This window comes from Coturnix japonica, chromosome 2, assembly GCF_001577835.2.
Source record: "Coturnix japonica isolate 7356 chromosome 2, Coturnix japonica 2.1, whole genome shotgun sequence".
Taxonomy (NCBI): domain Eukaryota; kingdom Metazoa; phylum Chordata; class Aves; order Galliformes; family Phasianidae; genus Coturnix; species Coturnix japonica.
The window spans coordinates 30595759-30613678 of NC_029517.1; the positions used below are offsets into that span (position 1 = coordinate 30595759).

The following is a 17920-nucleotide window of genomic DNA, read 5'->3' on the forward strand; positions in this document are numbered from 1 at the left end:
GGGAATTGGCTACTAGGGCTTCTTCCACAGGTGACCAACACACATCTGTGCTGAGGCCATGGAGAATGGGAGTCACTACCTGATGATGGTGCACAAAAAGTAGCTCCCCTATCTGGAATAGCTGAGGAGGCTCTATGAACTGCTTTCTTCCATGAGCTGACAATTCAAATACTGGGCTGAGTTGAGGCAGGATGATGCAGCACCTGCCTGAAAGCAGAACCGTAACCCTAGTTGTCACCTCAACCCTTCTGCGTGAAGACCAGTGGTGTAGCAGCAGTAAAAATCCATATTTTGAAGGATAGCACTACAGTATTATTTTATCCAGACTTTACTGCCATTAGGTTTCAATTGAAAACTGTGTCCCTCACTCACATGGTGAATTTAACTTGCAGAAAGTGCTCTGCATAGTGAGAAGGAGTCCTGCATTGTTTTTTTGCTGCATCAGCAGTACATGAAAGCTTCCTGTACAAGACATATGGAAAAGTCCGCTCAGCTGGTCAGTCACAGTGGAGGAAAATGAGCCAATTCAGTTTCCATATACTCAAGACTGTAGATTTTTATTTATGTTTTTAACAGGCTAAGTTGGGCATGCAATGACAGGAGAACCCACAGCTTTATACAGTGATGCTTTTAAAACCACTTAACTCCAAGTGTTGTTATACTGAAAGGAAGAAAATCATTACAAAAAAGCACAAACTTGGGGTGTCTGCTACATTTGTTTAGTAAAGAATCCCTTTCCTTATAATTGGCTGTGAGTTTTTAGGGCCGACTCTGATGAAACACACGCCTGAGTGCATACACACATGCAATTCACAACACAGATTGTTATTTTTCCAGTCTTGACTTGAAGAAATAAAGCTGAGTCCATTTAAGTAGAAACCAGGCATAAATACTTGTGAATGTCTGTAGACACTTTGAAACCTTTCTTTTTTTTCTTTTTCTTTTAAAAGATGGAGCGACAAATGTCAATGAACTCCAACATCATGGGAATGCAGGGGCCAAACCTCAACAACCCTTGTGCTTCACCTCAAGTCCCCCCAATGCATTCAGAAGCCAAAATGGTAAAATGGAAAACTTTTTGAAATTATTTTGTTTTCTTATACTCCTCCTGCACACTGGCTACCCAGACAGTGGGGGATGTAGCCAGACACTGCTTACTTCATTCTTAGTCATACGTTACACTCTTTTTAATACGCTGCAGTAAATTGCCTTTGTGTCAGTTTAGTCTGTGAACTTTCAAGATGTTACCAGTCCTAGCTGAACTCTCAGCGAGAGAACTGAATTAAAGAGCGGGCTCTCTGATCCGAACCGTGCTAAATGGGATTTTTGGTGCAGATTAGTGGAATTTAAGCGAATGATCTGGCTGGTTCTCTGGTGGTGTCTGTACTCCAAGACTTGGCTTGAAGAAAATTCTCAGTCAAAAGTGATGTAAAATGTGTCTGATGTATGTAGTCCTTGTTTTTTCCAGATAAGCACATAATGTGTCTGTACTGCTAGAGTTAGAAAAGCAGACCAAATGATATATGTAAAAATACAGTATTCTCTTTTGCTTAATTGCGACAAAGATGTTCCCATCAGAAATAATTACCAGACTTCAGACTAAAGTAATTTATTGATTGGATCTAAATGTCATAGTGTTTTTCAAAGTTGTGTATCTTTAGAGGTCAAGGCCTCTTGGATGTATGCAGTGGTATAGGATTAATGTAGGTTAACTAAGCTATAAGTGGAAGTTTTCTTCAGTTTTATATGCACTTTCATTGAGGAATTTGGCACTGATAACCTGGGACTGAGTTCCTTAGTGTTGAGTCCTTAGCAAGCATAGGCTTTTCTAGTTCCAGAGCTGCCATTTACGGGTTAGTAGAAATATGAGGACAGAGATTTGCAATTTAACTCTGTAGGGTTTTTATCCTCTCAAGATATCTCATTGTAGTGGAAAATAAGAATGATTTCACTGAAGTTCTTTCAGTGGCGTTATGCCAAGATAAAATTGTCATAAGTGAGAGAATGAAATCAAGCTGACAAAGATTAAGCAACCACATGTTTTTATATATTTCTACTTTGCATGATTGGTACAGCTTTTAATGTTGTCATCTATCCTGAGGCAAAGAAAAATATCTTCTTGTCTCTAGGCATGGTGCATGCAAGGGACTCTTGGTTAAGAGCAGCAAAATATACAGTCTCTGTTTTCTTAGATCGGATAGGTCACGCCTTCACCTCGCTGTTGGTCTGGGTTAGGCTGTTAACCCAACCTCTGTTAACACCCCGTCTAAAACCGCACTCCGTAAACATGCAGCCAGTTGGCCAGCAGAGCAGCAATGGCCAAAAACTCTGGCTGTCCCAGCCAAGGAAAACCTGTGGTCAAGAGTTCTCTCTGCGCTGTACCACACAGTGACGGTGACATGCCAAATGGCAACAGCATCTGCAGCAGAGCTTGTTAAATCTTTTTGGAATAGGCAAGTGTTTTTTCAACTTGAGCAAAGCTGAGCCAAGCTAAATACTCCTTGGCTGAATAAATCCCTAACTGGCATCTGTTTTGGGGACTAAAATTTCTGTCGTTTACTCCCCCATCCCCACAACCCCTGCCTTTTCTTTACTGGAAATGTGTGGCTACTCAAGAACAAGATTAAGTTATTGGTGTGTGTGATGAAAATTCTGCACTTTAACATTTGAAACTGTACATTAATGCAAATTACTTTTTAATCTGAATAAACAGGTTTAATCCCTAAACCTAACATATAAACGTATGGCTCTTTCAGATAGAAAATGCCATGATTTCCAAAACACTGTGTAGTGAGCATACAGTGCATTTGCTTCCGGGGGGTTTTCTACCGCTATTGCAGGGATGGAAAAAATCCACAGACATTAACTCTTTAAAGTAAGAGGCATAACCCAGAGTTCCAGGATCATTCTTCTGTAGTGCAGTTTTTTTGTTGTTGTTGATTGGTTGTTTTTTGAAGTTGTCTATGTTTTATTTTTACACTTCATCTTTATGTGAGCACACCTACAAAAGCTTCTTCATTTATCCAGTGCTTTAAACAGTGTGAACCTATCAGTAATATTCTGCATGAGCTTAAGGTAGAAAAATACAGAATATTTAGAGTGAAATTATTTCTTATATGTGTACTCATGAATTACAAATTTGAATCATCAATATTATAAGCATCTTTTTTCTTATTATTTAGTATTTCACTTTCACTCAAAGAATGAGAGTTTGCATATTCAGGTGCTTTTTTTATTAAAGTGGAAAATGAGAGTTCTTAGTACCTTACTGGACTGCATTGTGCATTAGGAAGGAATTTTAGATTTCATTAGGCTCTGCTAGTACCATTACTGATGGTGAATCCAGTGCTGCACATGTTCTATTTGGCTGGCCACACACGGATCAGAATATGTATGTGCTGAGCACTGAACGAAGCCATCTACGCTGCTCACAGCTAATGACTGCAGTAACTGGAGAACTCTGGGGGAGTGTGAGCCTGATTTATCAGTCATCCAAATCTGTGGCAGAGGGATCAGCATTTTCTTTGTGAAAGAATGCAGGACGGGCTACTCTGGATGGAAGACCCAGATGTGATACCAAATCCTTCTGTCCTCATGCACATGAGCGTATGTACCAAGCCATGCAAGCTCTGTTTAGTATGCAGGCGCAACTTGGTGACTTGTGTGATTGAATTTGCTTCTTTAAAATAAATATGAACAAATGTAATTGTGGATACCATATGATGCCAGGTTTTCCAGAAGCAGCATATAGATAGCAAAGTATTTGCTCCTTTGATTGATCCATAATCAGTTTGTAGAAGGAAGTGGAAGTAAGCCTGTTAGATACATACATATATGGACAGATACACACACATATAATATGTTGCATTAATTTCATGTTTCTACAATAAGCAATTTATTTATTGATTTGTATTACCTGGCATTTATAGAAAGTCATAGGGCTGCCACCAAATATGCTAGTTTACTGCTCTCATGTTTATTCTGGAGAATGTTACTTTAAGTATTAAAATATTGTAGGTGACATTCCAGAACTGATTTAATTTATCATAACAATCTCAGTTCCTTTCACAGCATGCCTCTCCTAATCTCCTGATGCTTTAAAACTGTTCTGGTGAATGAGTGGGTGAACATTTAAGTCAGTACTGCTTTCTTCTTAGTTTCATAGAGGAGAGCATAAGCCCACCAAAGACAACTATTGATTTTGTATTAAAATATACTGCATTGGAGAGGAGAGGAAACATATAGCCATAAGTATATGTGGTAAAAATATGCAGAATAGTACATGTAACATATTAACATGCGGTTCAGTCGGCTGAGGATATTAGGAGCTCAGAGTTGTTGGCTCTGCCTTTCCTTTAATATACTGCTGACATACAGTTTGGTTTGCAGTTTGAGAGTATCCTAGGTTTTATGACTGGGAAGTGTAATACCATGTGGGTTACCTGAGTGAAAGATAAACAGTATGCACGAGACCACTGGAAAGCAATGTAACCACAGTTCTTTTCAGTGGAGCCGATACCTCTCTATCTGAACCTTGAAAGGCATGGGTCTTTAGTTACAGAGATTTATGAGCTCTGAAAGGAAATGTAAGAGGTAGGCTGGCAATGAAAATATTCTGACTTTATAATACAGTTTTTGGTTTGACCTGTTCACTTTTTCTTTTTCCCCCTCCCTCTGCCCCTGTCCAGATACGTAGTTTTGTAAAATTTGAATAAAATGTAATATGTGTTCTTTGGCTGTGCCTGCCTTCCTAACAGAATCCATGCAGTTCTTCTGAAGAAAAGTTCTTTTCACATCAGAAGTTACACAGACTGGTGGTTTTACCTTGCACATTTCTAGTTTGAGCAGTAATGATAAGAAAATTAATTTGAAATTTGTCTATCAGGTGTAAGAAGGAAAACATAACAAGAAAAGAAAAATAATGAACCAGTAATGAGCATGCTCATAATTAGACTGGTAATATATTCATATTAATTGAACCTTCTAATTTGCCTGAGAATGTTGAGCAACTCTGGGGGAAGAGAAGGAGGCAAAAGGTAGAAGAAACAATGGTTAGCCATTTGTCATCAGGGCTGCATTTTATTCGAGGTGAGTTAAGGGTCCAGGTCCCAGGTGGTGGCTGTGAAAATCCCAGTTCATGTGTTGATTAGCTGCCCATCCCCTTGGAAAGGCAGACCTGGCTCAGGTGCCTTTGATATTTTAGAAGTAATTTCTGCTTCCATGCCTCTGAGCTGTGGTGGGAGCAAACGGAAAACACATCAGGGTATGCTCTTAACCCTGCCCCTGATGATGCTCAGCTAAGCCATTTCTGCTGGTGCACAGGGAAACAAGAACTCTGTTTCAGTAACAGTGACATCTTGGGACAGCTCTCGAGACTGTTTCAGTAGCATTGACATCTTGGGACAGCTCATGAGACTGTTTGGGAAGGAAATTTTGGCTGGTTTCAAACAGTCTGGCCAGGTCTGTGAGGTTTCAATGCTGATTTCAGGCTGAAGGCTGGTGCAGAAATGCAAGGTCAGGGCCACTGATGTTCTAGGTATAGCTGTTGATATTTCATGGCTGGAAGCATTTTGTTATCTCTAATAAATGGTTTGAAGTCTGTGTTTTCATATCAAGCTGAGTGGGAAAGGAATTGCTTAAACTGAGCAAACCACACTGCTCTGGGGCAAGGAGATTTTACCTAGCATGGGTTCTGAACCACTGAGCAGAAAGAAAAATGCCATGTCTCCACTCCATAGAGCTCTCAACAGCAATTTCTCATGTTGTCCTTCTCAGGAAAGCAATAAAAACTGTATGAGGGAAGAAACACAAAAGAAAGTCTTTCAAGAAAAAAAAAGAGTTGTCAAAATTTCCTCTGTCAGTAACTGAGAAATATTTTCATGGAAGAAGAGATAGTTAAACTGTTGACAAAACTCACTGTTCTGAAACTGTATCTCCTATTACATTGGCACTTACGTTAGTAAGTCACCAAAGCCAAGCTTTCAGCGTGCTCCTGATCTACACTTCAAATCCTCCCTGGGCAGTAGCTTTGCTTGCAGACAGTATGCCTTGCTGTGGATTAAGGTATTAACGTTATGGGTGAAGCTATTCATATTTTGTTTTGTTTACTGAAACAGGACCTCATAGCCGTCATGCCTAAATGCTGGATTATGAACTAGACTCAGTAGAAAGTAATTCTTCTTAAGCTGTCAATGGCTCAGTAAGTGAAATAGAGAAGAGAGCTGATTCAGTTGCTCATAGCTGCTGCAGATACGTGTTGAATATTTGATCTCGCTTCCACTGAGTGCAAATGAATCGCGCAAGTTGTAACAATTCCTTGCATTTTTCTTTCTTTGTGTCACTGTACCCCGCGGTGATCTTATCGGTGCTATTTCCCTAGAAGAACTTGGATTTTTGTTATTTTGTTTGCCTTGATTCAGCTGGGTGTTTAAATGATCTCTCCCCCACCCAGACGCCATCACCAACTGTCCTCCCTTTCTCCTTCGTCCCATTCCTCCACCACCCTCTCTTTCCTCCTAGGATTTACTGTCTTTGTACATTTGTTTCTCTTTTTTCCCCTTCCCTCTGGTGTCCTCCCTGATTTTGTAACCATAGCAATAATTGAAATACAATCCTAATGTTTGCTTGCCGTAGCTATCGGCTACCCCACACATGAACTGCTGGGTCTGGTTCTCTTGTGTTTGTTGTAAGGTTTGGAAACTTAAGTCAGATGCGTCTGTATACGTGAGGGTGACTTGTTTGGTGCTGAGCTGTACCTTCCAGGAAAGATTTTGTTTGTGTAAACTTGTGTGTCAGTGGGAGCTGGTACAAATTAAAGCAAATCCTTACGGTACCAAGACCAGAGAAAAAGGAAATTATAAAAATAAAAACAAGATTGTGTTACAGGGAAGTTCTGCTTTGCAAAGACAGATTTCAGTCTTTTGCTTGGAGTTTGTACAGCTTTTACTCTCCGAGCTTTATTAAAGGACCACAAATAATGGAAGTTGTTTTGCACTTCAAGCTGCCATGCCTTCAGTCTCGTGTTTGCTTGAGATGTGCATGTGCACCTTGTTACAAGCAATGGGCGGTAGGTTGAGGGGTTGCTGTTAGAGCCTTTACCAACAAGGACATGAGAACTGGAAGCAGAATCTCATGGCAGTAAATCTCTTCTTCATGGACAGATTTAAAAGGCATTTTCGAAAAACTGCAGTAGTTAATGAAGGAGTTTGTTAATTATGATAGCATTCCTGAGAGATAAATAATTGTAGTCTGTTGAAGAACTGAAAAAGAAAAGTGAAGTGACTTGCTTGAGGCCATGCAATCTGTCAGTGGAAGAATGGAAACAAATACTGAAGAATTTCTGTCTGCTGCTTCCAGAAAATGCAGCCTCTGTCTGAATTTATGTACATAAATTAGTGTAAGTTAATGTTCATTATGAATTCTTCCTTATTAATATGGTTATTGAAATGCAGAGGACTTAGATAATATGCAGACTCGTATTTAGGGCTAAAATCCACATAGCGGCGATGGTTTATGTTTGAATCTAATGCCCCTGAAATTTCCTGAACTTTGCTGATGAAATTCTGGCTCAGAATGACAAAAATTAACTGATCTTCTGAGACTTCTGTCATCCGAGATGATGGAAGCCTTGTGAGATCAGCTTCTCTGGCACTGTGGCTTTCACTGAAGTCTCAGGAGAGCATTTACTTTCACATAATGTCAACCATATCCAAACCAGGACTAGCGGATGCCCCTGTAGAGCTCGTTCGAAGATCACAGGCATATTTGAAATACTGCAACAAGCTGTGTTCAGCCTGAGGAAATGCTCTCAGCATTTGTTGTTTCTTCTGTCAAATGTGGCCAGTGACACTTTTCAGCGGCGAGAGGGTTATATACTGTCTTCCAGATGTTCATTAGTACAACTTTTCTGATTTACGTCTGGAGAGTTATCAAGGAGGTAATTTAAAAAGTGGGGCAGACGGGGTCTCCCACCCTGGAAACACTTAGACTGCAAACTTTGCTCCACTTGTGGTTTTCGCTAGCAAATTTCTGGCCAGTAATATTTATCTGAGATTTTAGAGCGTGAAAAGCCATGAATAATCTTCCCTAATGGGCTCTGTAGCCAGACTGTATAGGAGTGTAATGTGGCTGGTCATGTTCTCTCTGAGGTCTGTATTCCACTTATACTACAAGTCTTGCATAGCTTACCTATGGGACCAGATTATCGTTACTCCAGATATTTTGCTTATGCACTGAGAACTGTTTGCAATTTGTCTGGCAGTGCGGTTACCTCCACATTACTTTGCTTCAGAGAATTTACTCCACTTATGTGACTTACGTGACAAAGAAGACAGAAAGCAAACTACTTGCAATAACTGGAATTATTTCCCGTGCATATTGCAGAGGCATGGGAACATGGACTTTGACCAGCTAAAGGTGAACTTCAAAGCTTTGATTAAAGGGCTATCAGTCTTTTAGAAATAGAACTCAGTTTATGGAAAACCTCCTTCCCTTAGACATGGGTGTGCTATTTTTTCTCCAATTTAACACACTGAAGACACACTGATACCTAATAATTACTGTATTGAAAAACATCCTGAAAATCTTATTCTAATATGGTATCAAATTATTCATTTAGTAGCTGTATGGCTACAGAAGCACTTTAATTCAGGGCTGTTACTTCCATTATCTTGCATTTTCATTTATGAAATCTCAGCTTTAAATAATGCTCTTACAAAAAAAGAAAAAGATGCTTCTGTTAAAAAAAAAAGAAAAAAAAAAAAAAGTCGCAATTCTTCAATCTTTCAGTCTGTTTCTCAGTCTGAGACTGAGAATACTGAATCCTAGCCACTATTTCTCAGTCTAGCAGAAATCATTAAAAACAAAATAATCACCTTTACCCTACAGCTCAACTACCTCTCTGCTGTCTTCTCCTCTATGTTTTAATAATCCAGAAGAAGTGTTCAGAAAGCAAACAAGCACAATAAGCAGCTTAAAATAAATAGAATTTCACATTCCTCTGAAAAATCAGAGGTAATAATTTGGGGATAGTTGAAGAATACTATTAAAATTTAGTCCTGATCCTCAGTGGCTGTAAACCTGTGTAAATTCATTGACTTCAAAGAAACTGAATTTTCCGTCAACTGGAGATCCAGTTTACATTTCTCAGGATCAGAATCTTCCTTTAGGCAGGCTCTGGACTTACCAGAGTTTGATAATGCCAGATTACTGTTTCTTTTGGTTTTAAGGTTATTCTTTTGTTTGGATACAGCATATATTTGACTCTTGTTTTTAGCACATTTGTATTTGCTTCCATAATCTTCCACCTCTGCTTCCTACAAGCATTTATTACATAATATTTAATGATAAATTACTTTAGTTCCCCGAACAATATCAGATCATTTTATAACTGATTCATCATACCAAGCAGTCGCTGGGTGGCTTGACTCTCCTCTATCAGTCGGCGACAAGTATTGATACCTGTCCCTGGTGACTCATTATGAAAAATTGCCAGATATTTCTTTGAAGCTGGTGGATGATTCATGATATTATATTTAGGCCACATTATTTTGGAATGCTTAAATTAGGCTAAAAGCCACCTCTGAGTATACATGTGCAAACATAGACTACATTTTTATTTTCCCATCTGGAAAGACCTATGAAGTCCAGCGCTGTTTTCAAGTCGCAAGAAATATTGTTATATTTTTATTATGATATTTCAGTTCACACTCATGCTAATATGAAACGTTTAGTAATGGCATATCCTCAACGCTGCCCTCAAATGCCAAGGTTACACATGAAGTCCAATGGGATCTTGCAAATGTTTAAACTTTTATTAAAGCCCAAAGCCCAAAATAGACTTTACTAGACCTGTACAAATTATTTTAAATTATGTAAATATTTTTAATATGTCTGGCTTCTGACAGAACACTACTATGCACCAAAGTATGACATTTGCCTTACCGTGCCAACTTTCACTTTTTTTTTTTCTTCTTCCCAAAATACCTAGCATCATTACTGGGTTTGACTAGAGACTGCTTTATGTGCTGCTGGTAGTTCAGGAGAAGTATATGCAAAGTGAATGAACCGTGTTCCATGACTGTTAACAGTGGTTCTTTAGGATAATCTTAAGCATGAACTTCAGTTTGGCTGCCAATACCGCAGCCAGGAGACACCCAAGATAAGGTGGGGGGTAAAATCTTGATCTGTTTTTGATCTGATGCATGCATACAGCTGCTCTGAAGGCTGGTGCTGGTGTTTAGGCCGTGTGTGTGTCAGAGAAAGCCATTTATTTCTGTGGGGTATTTTTTTGCATGTGGCAAATACTGCTCTAGCTTCATTGCTAAAGTGAATATTCTTCCGGGATTCCTCGTAAAATTAAATAAATCCCAGCATTAATATCTGGATGTGTATGAAATCTGGTCTGCCTGGAAACTCAATTTAAACAAGAGGCAGTGGGAGGAGGAGCATTAGTGCTAACAATCTGAAGAGCTGTCAAATGTCAGCAGGTGTGCCTGTTTGTGCACTCATGCATGTGTGTAACTTTATTCTTTTCTGTGTGTCTTTTTTCTTTATTCCATGCACGTCTACCGGACAGGTATAATTTTATCTATGCCTGTGTGACTAACTTTGCTTATCTCTTTCTTTGTGCACATCCTTATCTTTCATTAAAAACACAGTTTTCCTAAAATACTTTAGAATGTTGAAGAACAATATATGTGAAAATTCACATATATTACCCAGAAATCATTTAAAAATGCTTATTGAGGATGACTGCCATTTGCACAAATAATGGGAAATGTGTTGTGCCACATCAGTTTGCAGAGTTGTCAGTCTCCTAAATTATGTTAGTGGTGGATTAGTTTGATTGGAAACTTGATCAGAAACTTGATCAAGTGATGTTTGCATTAGTTGAATAAAGAAATCCCAGAGGTAGTCTAGGGTTTATGCTAGAATTCGTATATTGCTACATTGCTGTCTGAAAACTGAAGTATGAATGAATTTCTCTGGGTGAATTTGTGGTTACTGGGTTTGTCCAAGGAAACTCAAATCCTTCATTTCAGAAAATAAGGTAGCTTGATCCTATTTTAAAGGCTTTAGAAAGTAAATACTTCCATTTCTACTACACTTAAAATTCAAGATGTTATGCTAGTCTTCGTAAAACTTGTAAATATGAGGCTAGCTCAGTACTACCCACAAAAATCCCAATAAAGCCACTTTGACTCGCAGTACTTGCCTTGCATGTACTCCTCTCTCAGGTGAGGGCTTTTGACCACCCCAGCCTGGGCAGCAACCAGCTGGATCAATTCACTGCTCCTTACTTTAATAGTCCACTCTTTAGGTTGACTCTTCCACAAAGAAAACAACAAACACCAGAAATATGTATTTCACTGGTGTGAGTGAGATTTTTATGGTCTCAAGCAGAAGTGAAACTCTCTTGAGCTTGACACATGACAGTAAGCAGCCAGAATGGTACCCCAGATATCTTTAACTGTGGGTGGTGTAGGTTGTGCTGACCTAAGATTTCTTGCTTTCAGAAACACATGTTCCAGCCGTAACAGGAGAGATCATGCTTACAAGGCCGAGAAGTGGCATTTGCTTGAAATGATACTGTCTCTTCTCCTTGTTTCTTGGTGGGCTGCTTTCATCATATGTGGAGAACTGATACCAACAGTGTCGTGTCCAGGCTTAGTGACCCCAAAGCCAGTGATGGACAGTTGTGGTCCAGAGTGGGCAGAGAGCATCCCTAAGACCCTCTGCTCTTCATTTACACACCCAACAGGTACCGTCAACATGGTATCAATAAATACTGTACCTGCCCACTCACTCTCACGTGCCATGTGATCTCCCATAATAAATTATGCACTTAAAGGAGCAATAACAATAGCTGAGATTCTTGCGACGAGGAGAATCGCATTACCAGAAGTACCAAAAAGGCTGATTAAAATTAAATTGTAGCAGACAGCAATTGTGTTACAAAGGAAAGCTCTATTACAGCCAACTCACTTTCTTTGCTAACCTCTGACTTATTTATTTCTCCTGCATGCTGCAGTCTGCATGCTCTTTCTGGTTGTAATGAGCATTAATTGATTAGCTGGATCTATGAAGAGCTTGAGCACTCGTAAGTACCATCCCAGTGGGTACACAACTGAATAGTTTATGAGGTAATTAGTATTTCAATGCCTTTTCTAATGAGCCTTTTCAGTAATGAAATCTCATGAGAACATTATTGGTTCATATATATTTCTTCAGACACAACAGAAGGTAAGCTAATGCTATTAAGAGATTTTAAAGCTAGTTTATAAAATGTTTTTTAGTAACTTATTTTTGAATACATGCCTTGGTTCATTTTGCTTTATTAAAAACAAAGCCATCTTAATTTTTCCTGCTGCTCTGTCTCTTGAACTCTTCAATCCTGACAGAATTGTTACAATATACTGCAATTTCAAATAATTGGGATAATTTCTCAGGCTGCTACCCGATCTCCTCCGCTCAGCTGTAAGTAAATAATACCGTACTGTCTGAGCGTGTTGTTTCAGATGTGTTCTCATCCTGGAAAAAAAAACAACTCGGTGCCTGGCTGCACAGCACCTAGGATTTATGACTGTGTCAAGTTTGAGAGAATGACCAACCTCTACAAAGATTTTCAGTGTCAAATTGAGCCTGGAAGGCAAAACAGAGCTCACAGTCCTACAGGCAATCTTACTTAACCTCCTTCTTCAGGTTCACTGAATGGACACTATTTTACCCACAGTTTGGAGGACAAGTGCTTTGCATTGCATTTTCTTTCTCTGGTATTTAAAAAAACGGGAAGAGCTGGGAAGAGTTTTTTTGTGTGTAAATGGCTTATTTTGTAGTTGGTCCTGGAGACTTAATTTTGCTTTCTGGGGATTGTGAGGCATCAACAGCTTTTCATGTTCTCATGTATTAGGGCTTACTTCATCCATGTGGGAAGTGCAGCCCTGTCCTGAGTGGGGCTGTTGCAGCAATTTAATAGCACATAGCAATGCTGTGAAACAGCCTAGGCCAAAGGATGAAGCATGTATATTTTGGAAACCTGTTTCACAAATTAGTTTTACATAGTTTAAATGATATACGCCTTAAAATACTTTGGAAAATTAATTTGGAGTTACAGATGTACTAATTCTATTTAACTCTAGGAACTGTAGCAGTAAAGCTCTAAGAAATTCCCTTGTATGGATCTTATTATATAATGTAAGATGTAATGGGTCTAATTCACCCTTTGGGTATCTTTAATGGTGTCAGCTCAGCTTTGCAAGGGATGGATTTGGCCAGGGGACACCAACACTATAAAACCTTACTGTCTCCCATTGGTATTTCTCCAAAGCTTTACTGAGATGTATCGCTGTGATATATTAACGTCCTTGTACTTTTTGATGACTCTGACTTAGTAGCAGTATGCATGTTGTTTTGTCAAATGAATACATACTGCCAGACTTCCAGTTAGGCTAGCTGTAAAAGCCCCTCCTTCCCCAACATACAGAAATGGTGTCATTTGACTACATATATTTGATCTTTCAATAACACAAGGAATTAGCAACACTTAGGAAATGAAGAACACCCAATGCTGACCATTGCTTTCCATGTCTCCTGCCATCTCCACACCCTTTTGCAACATGAGCTCGGAGTGCCTGACAGCTCAGGAGAGGCCTAGAACTCATCTGTCAGCAGCAGGCAGCACCCACAGTGCACGGTGCTCACCCATATGGCATGGTGGAGCCCTCATGCTCATGCACAGTGAGATGGGCTCTTGGGATGGAAACTGAGCCTCATCTGTTTCTTCTGCTGAGATGTGGTTGCCTGTTGCATCCATTGAATGTGCAAAAAAGATCAGTTTTGACTGCATTGCCCTCAGGGGTCAGCCAGCCACCCCTAGTGTTCTAGGACCCTTGGCAGTGTCAGCCAAACAAGAGCCTGAGTCTCTATAACATCAAGAGAAGGAAGTTTGAGGAGGAAAGTGCACATCAGGTTACCAACCCAAGAGCAGAAGAAATGTATCCACAGAAAAATATTTTGTTTTCCATTCTGGAAACTTCATAGAGGGTGCTGCTGCTTTGTATTCAGAAGCTTCCTCTGGGAAGAAATGACCTGTAAGTTGTCTGAGGATAAGAACTCTGAGCTCTTTTCCTCTGATGGCCTTTGAACTTTGCTAAAGCCATCTTCAAGCATTAAAGGCACACAGTCAGGATTAAACTGGGGGAGAGGTAAACCAGTTGTCAGATCTTGCTTTTGATTTTGGTAATACTTTTTAAAACTTGAAGTTGACTGGAATTGTTTTGCTTGCTTTTTCAGAGTCTGTGTTTTTGTTTGGTCCTTTCTGACTCATCACCTGTCTTTGCCAAGACTTTATTGCATCTAGGAAAAGGTATACTAATGATGTACCATGAAATGCACAAAGCTTTTGTGTCAACTGCACTGACATGATCCTTCCAGCTTCATTTTTCCCCCCATATCTCAACGTACTATTTCAGATATATTTCGATTCATCCTTTTACCTTTCATTAAGGTACATAATAATATGTAGTATGTATAAATATATACATAATCTCTTCAGCGATTGCCATAAGAAAAAGGGAGAGAGAAGTAGACACTAAAGAAATGTCTTGTCTCCATGAGGGATATGTGAAAGAGCAAAAGGTGCTAAGAGAAAAGAAAGTTTGGCGCTTTCTATTTCCTTCTCCTCTTTGTGTGTGCCATGAGGTCATGATTAATGGTTTTTGTGATGTTCAGAGGGCAGGAATCAAGTCTATATCCAATTCAGGGAGACCTCTGAATTGGCTGGACCCAGGGGAACCCGCAGCTCAGGTCTGGAAGGATTCGTGATGTCATTTTGTGTGGCCAGGAGGAACACAGCTATTGCTTTTTTAGGCTTTATTCTTGGATAGTATTAAGGTGTGTGGGGATATTTTTTGTCCTCCCAGACACATTTGAAAGATTAATTCTGCTCTGAGCAATGGAGTGATTCCCCATTCCTCTAGGGAGTCTTATTAGAACTGGGGGAGTCTCAGTTTCTTGTTGAGGGTGTGAATGCAGTGGTACAACCAGAAAGACTCCAGACTTTGCTGATGCACTTCTAGTGATGCAAACTGAGTTCAAAGGAATGGAAAACTGTAATTGAAGTTTTCTTGAAATAAAACTACTCTGAGATAGAGAAATTTGCACAGCAGAGAAATAGGATATTTTGACATTTATTCATGGCTTTCCTGGGGTGTCTTGGGCTGTATAAACTGACTGCTATTGTGTTAGTGAAATCCTAGATTCCCTGAAGCCATAACTGTGACTGGGATTTAACTTATTTTTCTTTGAAGAAAGAAGAGAAAAAGTAAATTTATGATACCACCAGTGTAGCTCTCATCAGTTCCACACATAAAGGAATTAGGAACAAGCAGAATAAATGGTGGACAAAAGCATAATTTCTTTCCAAATTATGTGCATTTTAAGGATATGTTTTTCTATATAGAAGGGGGAGTGGGGCCGAACACTCTCTTTTTCTTCAGTCCTTTTGTTTCAGTATAAGAAGATGCTATTGAAGACATGCTGGGTATTCTGTCTGGTGTCACTGAAGAGCTGTACAAGAGATACGCTATCTCTTTTTTGCTTTTAAACTAAGCGAATGCATTTAAAATGCATGGATAGTTTAAGCAATGTGTTCTCAATGTATTTTATTTTCTAGCATGCCACTAAGCTTAGATTCAGAATAGTTGTGTGCTGTGTTTATAGTTCAAACTAGATAACATTTAGTTATATTTACTTATTATGCTTGGCTAATAGGTGACAGACTGAAATTAAAACATGGGGAACCCAGACAATAAGCATCCCAATTCACAGTCAGACTATGAGTCTTTGTGCTTCTTTACGGTGTGATTTCAGCATCTAATTAAGCAGATTCTCAAGTAGTTTGGGGACCCAAGCTTTAAATTAGTATGTTAAACTACTGTGCCCTATCTGCATGAGTTCCAGAGCCAAAAGGTAAATTTATAGTAAGGAGCAAATATTTGGGATGAAAAATATGACATAAGTTAAACCACCTTAAAAAATCCAGGAATAAAGTGTTACCAAGCTGAAAATGCAGGAAATGGCTATACATCTTACAATGGGGCTGCCTACTTCAGAGCATATAGAGCAAAGAGTATGCAAGAATTTCATCATCAGAGATGAATTGTTTTTTGGAAATATGCAACTGTTTTGCATTCAGGCATTATCCTTATTACTAAACTGGAACGTATCCTCTCTTATCTTTATCAGAAATGTTCAAGCCAAGTGTTTGTCCCAGTGAATTTTTGGGCATGAGGGATAGCAAGTGGCATATAGTTTAAATGACATGAATGTGCTAACTGATGTGTAAATACGTAAAAATCAGAAATGTCTTACACCACAAGTTTCATTACAAATTTAACTCCCTTAATTTGCTAACTATTTTTCTCCTGAGCAAAGAAAAAGATTTCTGGATTTGTAAATGGAGCTGAAACCACTGGGTTCGCAGTGTGAGGGCCACCCCGAGCACAATGTTCACATTAATCTTTGCTCCTTACACAGCCCGCTGGAGCTGCCTTCCAGAGCTAATGAATGGATTCTGACTCTACCATGTTAGGCTGCTACAAAATACAAAGGCTGGTCACAAATTACAGTTTGTCTGATGGCTTTAGATATAAGCATTAGAAAAACATTTGCTGAATGGCAATAATTAGTCGGCTATCAAGGCAAGTTTTACAGATTGCTATGGAGCATTGAGGCAAACATGGTGTTATGTGGGAAAAAGTCTGTTGCCTGTCTACTACTTAAAAAAAGGCAAAAAAACGATGCCTTAGTAGCATGACTTCTAAAGGTGAGACCAAAACACAGCATTGCTACAAAACCCAAATAACCTCAGTCTTTACTGCAAATGCTGTAGTGCTTTAGGAACACGATTTTTCCTTAATCAAGCAACAAAAGAGATCTCAGTGAAGAGATGTTGCTGGCTTGGACCGTGCCTGCACAGATACAGCACTAGAGCGAGTGGATTCTATTTTAGCTTAAACCTTAACAGTTAAATGAGAAGAAGACTCACAACTGGCGCAGAGGAGCTCAGCAAATCACCAGGCAGCCTCAGCTGCTGAGATGCTTTCGTTCTTTAGCAATGAACTCATACCTTGTGCTTTTGTATTCTCGGGGAGAAGAATCCGTAGTTCAGAGAGCTGCTACAAACAGCATGGTTAAATGAAGCCCAACAGTAAGCAATTTGTGTTACCGAAGCATGTCATTGAAACTTGGCACAAGTGCTGGCTCTGAGCTTGTGCTGTAGGCTTGTTTTAAGTGCTTGTCATCCCATAGATACTGCTGCAAATGTTCTGTACTGTCTCTCCTTTCCTGCGCTGTCCGGGAGAGTGAGTAAAATAATAAGTCTCTGCGTTTTCATTTGTTTTACTTTGAATTTTCTGTGCTTTTGTTTCAGTAGCATGGCTATCAGATGAATGAGGTTGTATCCGTGCCAGGATAGATGCAAAACAGCCCATTACTTCATTGTGTGGTTGGTTTGCTTGTTTGTTTTAAAAGTTTGCATGTACTCATGAATGCAAGGGGATGATAGCATCTAATAACTGTAGTGCTGGCGGGAGGGATACAAACTCGCTCGCACAGCCTGCCAAGGTGCCTCTCGTCTGGCTGCAACTCCTGTTTTCCCCACACTTGTCCTGCTGCTGCAGCACGGAACTAGAGAGCAGCTTTAAGGCACTCAGACCTGGCTTATGCGGCGAGACCACCAAATTAATCTTCCTTTTTGATGTGATTCGGTTTTGACTGCTGTGTTGACATCTCTGGTGCCAAGCCATTGAGCAGGGGTTTCCTGCTGTGAAAGTCCCCGACTCCACTTCTGCGCTGGTGCAATGGGAGGGATATTATTCCCTTCCCAAGCTGATCGTTCTGGGAAAGATTTTAAGAGGGA

The 17920-nt window shown here is 39.6% G+C and overlaps 1 protein-coding gene across 4 annotated transcripts in view; it reads left to right on the plus strand.

The window, feature by feature from the left end:
- CREB5 (cAMP responsive element binding protein 5) overlaps window positions 1-17920 on the plus strand; it is a 241078-nt gene that overhangs the window by 171610 nt on the left and 51548 nt on the right. For all 4 annotated transcript variants that reach the window (XR_001553120.1, XR_001553121.1, XM_015853850.1 and 1 more), the window contains one exon: window positions 951-1061. Coding sequence is in view for 2 of the 4 variants with exons in the window: in XM_015853850.1 (XP_015709336.1) it covers window positions 951-1061 (111 nt within the window). In the remaining 2 variants the exon portion in view is untranslated. The remainder of the gene's footprint in view (window positions 1-950; window positions 1062-17920) is intronic.